General features: G+C 50.9%; 1 protein-coding gene across 3 annotated transcripts in view; it reads left to right on the top strand.

Moving 5' to 3' along the window:
* The first annotated feature begins 3,235 nt into the window (after nt 1-3,235).
* The window catches only part of ATP2C1 (ATPase secretory pathway Ca2+ transporting 1), a 38,464-nt gene continuing 35,699 nt past the window's right edge, over nt 3,236-6,000 (top strand). The window contains exons 1-2 of one of the 3 annotated variants that reach the window (XM_078601786.1): nt 3,236-3,548; nt 5,740-5,847. In XM_078601786.1, coding sequence (XP_078457912.1) covers nt 5,779-5,847 — 69 coding nt within the window. In that variant the 5' untranslated portion in view covers nt 3,236-3,548; nt 5,740-5,778. Of the gene's footprint in view, nt 3,669-4,513; nt 4,597-5,739; nt 5,848-6,000 lie in introns of those variants that run through there. The other 2 variants (XM_078601785.1, XM_078601787.1) reach the window with 2 other exon arrangements.

The raw sequence follows: 6,000 nt of genomic DNA, 5'->3' as shown, positions 1-6,000 counted from the left end.
GAGAGTGACATTTATCCACGTCATGGGACATCCCTTGCCAGTATGTCAAAATATAAGAATAGAAAGACAATGCCACTGTCAGGTTTCAGTTTGGTTTTTTTAAACATCTTAACACAACTTTTATTGCCAGAAAGGTTTCTTTGGGTGAGCCAAGTATTTTACAAATCGCTTTTATCGCTTCTCCGTCACTCTGGCCTTCCGTAGAGTGAATGAGAGGGCGTGACAAACTGTGCGACGTCATGTCACCACCGCTCCTACTCAGTTTTCACGTCATAACCCGCACGGCGGCCAATTGTAAACATGGTGACGTAATACTTTATGGTAGAACACAATGACGTCAAAATCCCGCGTTTTGGAGTACCGCCCACGTGACGTCACGCATTAGGCCCCGCCCAGGACGAGACTCCTTGGTTTATTGGCATCTTCCGATTCAGAAATCGATGATGTTCATTAGAAGTTAAACGGAGTTACAAGTACAAGTATTAAGAAGAGTTTATTCTCTAATGCTTGTGTGTTGAACTTCTTTCGCACCATGATGATGGTATGCGAACAGTTCAAAAGAATTCACACCATTGGAACCTCATTTGCCAGTAGCAAAATATGATCATTGGTTTTTTACCCTTTTATCTGGCAACAAAACTGACACATTTTTTTCAATTTCAAGAACAATGCATACATTATCAGAGTTGTGTTTTTGTTTGCATTCCGACTGCAGGTATTGTGGTCAATGCAAATATGACTCCTTGTAAAAAAAGGTGTCAGTTTTGTTGCCAGATAAAAGGGTAAAAACCCAATATATGAGTTCAAAAGAAGTTGTAAAGCCCTACAATCACTAGAATCCATATGCACCATCATTAGCTTTGGTCTATCCACTGCTGGGTGGAGGCCTTCCCAAGCCTCTGCCATCATCTCTACCAATTCTGTCGCTACTTCCATGGTCACGGTTCACTGCAACCTCACTCCTCGTGGATTCCTTCACCCAGGGTCAGGACTCGGGCCACCATTCACTGTCTCAGCTCATTCAGTGGTCACCACCAACACTGCAGGCCACAACAAAGACAAAGATCCCCCGTGTAGCCTCTAACAGACTGTTGGGGCAAGTGCTGTTAGCGAGCACCTATGAAGGCCGGCACGGCACACGAGGGGGTGGGTGGCCAGCACCACGCCCGGCCGCCTTTGTCTCCCCAGTGGCGATGTTTACACACCGTTCCAGGTACTCATTTGAAGCTGAGTTGACCTAGAGGAGACCCAGGACCGGTTCAAATAATTGTCACCGGTGGTGTTGGCCGTGAGCGTGAATGGAACTCGCCCACACACCCACGAACTCGCCACTGCAAGTCACGGCCGTCAACTCCACTTCTTCGCTCTCACCACCTTCACCACCATCACCACCTTCACCACCATCACCACCTTCACCACCATCACCACCTTCACCACCATCACCACCTTCACCACCATCACCACCTTCACCACCATCACCACCATCACCACCTTCACCACCATCACCACCATCACCACCTTCACCACCATCACCACCATCACCACCTTCACCACCATCACCACCTTCACCACCATCACCACCATCACCACCTTCACCACCATCACCACCATCACCACCATCACCACCTTCACCACCTTCACCACCATCACCGTGTCTCTCTGATGGAGCCCTTGCTCCAGTCAAGGGACGTGTTCCAGTCCCACGAATTACCACGTTCAGTTTAGATTATTCAGAGTATGTGGCTGCTGTAAATGTCCACGTGATAAGCCACTTCGTTTAGCTATTTATGTGGCCAGGGTTATTCTGAAAAATAAGCTGATACCTCTGTGGGGCTTAGCTGGCAAGGTACAAAAATGTTTCGTTTTATTTGTACAACCTTTAAAGTGTTTTATATACATTTCCTATATATGTAGGTCTATGGGGGGGGGGGGGTGGTTCGCGTAAATATACCTGTGTTAATAAACCCGCTACCACATACACAGCCAAGGTTCGTCACGTAAACAATAAAACAAAAACTTACAGATGACTTTGGTCGCGAAAGGCGACGTGTTAAACCTTCCCTATACTCTGCACTCCGATCGTGTTCTGTGCTGTTTGTTGCTGTGACATTCTGACCACAATCCCGACTGGAGGTCTGTGAAAAAGAGCTTTATAGCTCATCGGATTCCTCCTGCGGCCTCACAATACACAACGTCAAGATTCATACACAATGTCAAGATTCATACACAATGTCAAGATTCATACACAAACTATACAATGACAAGATTCATACACAGAGTACACAATGTCAATATTCATACACAATGTCAAGATTCATACACAAACTATACAATAACAAGATTCATACACAGAGTACACAATGTCAAGATTCATACACAATGTCAAGATTCATACACAACGTCAAGATTCATACACAATGTCAAGATTCATACACAAACTATACAATGACAAGATTCATACACAGAGTACACAATGTCAATATTCATACACAACGTCAAGATTCATACACAATGTCAAGATTCATACACAATGTCAGGATTCATACACAAAGTACACAATGTCAAGATTCATACACAACGTCAAGATTCATACACAATGTCAGGATTCATACACAAAGTACACAATGTCAAGATTCATACACAACGTCAAGATTCATACACAATGTCAAGATTCATACACAAACTATACAATGACAAGATTCATACACAGAGTACACAATGTCAATATTCATACACAACGTCAAGATTCATACACAATGTCAAGATTCATACACAATGTCAGGATTCATACACAAAGTACACAATGTCAAGATTCATACACAACGTCAAGATTCATACACAATGTCAGGATTCATACACAAAGTACACAATGTCAAGATTCATACACAACGTCAAGATTCATACACAATGTCAAGATTCATACACAAACTATACAATGACAAGATTCATACACAGAGTACACAATGTCAATATTCATACACAACGTCAAGATTCATACACAATGTCAAGATTCATACACAATGTCAGGATTCATACACAAAGTACACAATGTCAAGATTCATACACAACGTCAAGATTCATACACAATGTCAGGATTCATACACAAAGTACACAATGTCAAGATTCATACACAAAGTACACAATGTAACAAACATCCCCCACGTGAGCACGGGGTGATCGGGAACAAAGCAGGGCAGGAATCGATTCCCCACCTCGACGATTTGCGAATCTCTCGCAGGGAATCGAATCGACCACAGCTCTCGGTCTCGTGTCGAGCGACACTGCGAAGTGGAGCGGCGGCGATCCCCGCGGGAGACCGAGACACGCGGCCCCAGAGACCCCCTCCGCCGCCGCCAGAGCCGCACACCGCCCGACCGCCCGACCCCTCGCACCGGGCCCTGCCACCGGTCCCCGTGGTGGGGAGAGACGTCGGCGGCCGCCGGGGGAAACACCGAGCCGAGCCGAGGTGGTCCGCGCCCCGGCGCGATGCGGGGCCTCGGCGCTCGGATAGACGCTCGCCCGGGACCGCGCGGCCTTCCGCGGCCTCTGTGAGCAGCATGGCAGGGGGTCTGGCCCGGCTTGTCGGCCTTGCGAAGCGCGCTGCGGCCTCGTGGGGACCGCGGGGAGCCGAACAGGCAGGGGGCGGAGGAGCGGGCGGCTTACGCAAGGTGCGACTGGCGTGGCGGTGTTGTGTGGCGGTGTGTGGGTTGGGTGCTGTGGTGGCGTGTTGTTGTTGTTGTGGTGCTGCTGGTGGTGTCATGGGGAGCGGTAGTGACGACCCGAGTTCGATTCCCGCTCACGGCCAACACCACAGTGACGATTATCTGAACCCGTCCTGGGCCTCCCCTAGGTCGACTCAGCCTAAAACGAGTACCCGGTGCGGTGTGTAAACATCGCCACTGGGGAGACAGGCGGTCGGGTGTGGTGCTGGCCACCCACCCCCTCGTGTACCGTTCTGGCCTTCATAGGTGCTCGCTAACAGCTCTTGCCCCTACAGTCTGTTCAGGCTACACGGGGATCTTCCCTTGGTGGGGTGGAGTGGTTCCGAGGGGGGTTGATGCGAGGTGGAGTGGTTAGGAGGGGGGGGGGGGGTTGACGCGAGGTGGAGTGGCTCGGAGTGGTGAGATTCAAAGTGGCGTCGAGCGACGTGCTCTGATATTCTCTGCGGGTCAAACCGGGGGACTCGGGAAAGCCATCGGGGTCGAGCCTTGGGGGTCGCGGGGTTTCGTGACGGGGAGGGCATTGCGCTCCCACACGGGGCTCGGGGAGACTGGAGCTGGACCAGAGCTGCCATGGGACATGAAGCCGCGGGGGGGTTCTGGGTTCTGGGAAGGAGCGAGCCGCACGGGGGGGTGGATGTTGGTGGGCGTCCCGCGGTCCCGCGGTGATTAATTAGCCACTCTCCCGTGACGCCCCCGACCGCCTATAAAGCGCCGCGCCCCGCGGCTGCTTCCAGCCGGGCGCTGGGTGCGGGCAGACGCAGCAGCAGCAGCAGGAGGAGAAGCAACAGGGGGAAGAGACGAGTGGGAAGAGAGACGGGGGGGGAGCAGGAGGGAGAGGATGCCTCGCCGGTCTCGCCGTGGATCGGGGAAGCGCGTAAGACGGTCGCCTGGCCACTGCGTTGGGCTCCAGCGGGGCTGCGGTGGTGGGGTGGTGTGTATCATGATGTGGTGGACGTGATGTTGTGGTGGACGTGGTGATTTGGTGGACGTGATGGAGTGGTGGCTGTGATGGGGTGGTGTGTATAATGATGTGGTGGGTGTGATGATGGGGTGGTGTCTATAATAATGTGGTGGGTGTGATGGGGTGGTGTGATGGGGCGGTGTGTATAATGATGTGGTGGACGTGGTGACGTGGTGGACGTGATGGAGTGGTGGCTGTGATGGGGCGGTGGATGCGACGGTGGAAGATGGATTTTCACGTCTGCTGTACTGCAGCGAGGGAGATGGCTGTTTTGTGGTCGCGATTTAAATAAAGTGCAGGGCCGGCCTGAGCTCAAGCGCCCAGCTCCCTGGAATGTTCCGGAATCATTTTCGTTGCTGCACAGAACTCTGTACATTTCGTCAATTTACATCGTCAAAATCGGATTTTTTTTTCATCCTGGAGGAATCTGATGAGCTATAAAGTGATTGTTGGCCACGTTCAAGATAACTCATAATGGTAAATATCACCTGGCTTCTCTCTCTTGATTTCAATAAAATATAGTACTAATGTTTCGAGGATTCATTGCTGCAAGTCAATTCAACACTTGATCTTTTTAAATTCTCGTTTGTAATGTTCCTCATTTTTACCCGTCTCAATCTGACCATTTTCTCGTCCTCGTTGCCATCAATGTAACACGGCAATATACATTTCACACCGTACATTAGTTGTGGAAAGTGACATCGAAACTGGCCCTCCCGTGTCGACTCGTGCTGAAGTGTGGACAAACAACCCACATGCTGCTCAGGGCTGTACATTTTTACATCTCATCTAGCGTGCACGATGACTCGTGTGTCTCGTGAGCGGAACACAGCACTGCTGTGTAAGTTATCACAGTCCGACGTTTCACTCTACGTGCTTGAAGCTTCCTCGCAGCAGGAACTGAAGAAGATCAATCCCTTGGCACGTGTGTCGAAACGTCGGAGGGCGAATAGATCGGAGGGCGTAACAAATTGATAGTAATCGTCCGATCAATACGTCGTTGATTACCTCTAATGTATTTTCTCGATGTGTCCACCTCGCCTCGCGCGTCTGTAGGACAAGCCAGACGAGCCTGGACTTGGCAAGAATGAGACCATGATCCGCGTCCTGCCATCCAAGGAGGCGGCGGCGCTGGCGGTGGACGAGGTGGCGTGCATGCTGCAGGTACCCGCGCAGAGCCCCGCCAGGCCGGAGTCGCGTGGCACTACCACACAAAGACAAACGGTGGCGAAGACAGCCTACATGGGCCTTTGGGGCAAATGCTCATTGGCGAGCGCCAATGAAGGCCGGCACGGCGTTCGAAGGGGTGGTGTGGCC

Source organism: Lampetra planeri, chromosome 17, assembly GCF_965212315.1.
Source record: "Lampetra planeri chromosome 17, kcLamPlan1.2.h2, whole genome shotgun sequence".
Classification (NCBI taxonomy): domain Eukaryota; kingdom Metazoa; phylum Chordata; class Hyperoartia; order Petromyzontiformes; family Petromyzontidae; genus Lampetra; species Lampetra planeri.
Note: the sequence above shows the minus strand (reverse complement) of the source record. Positions and strands in the feature narration are given on the sequence as shown.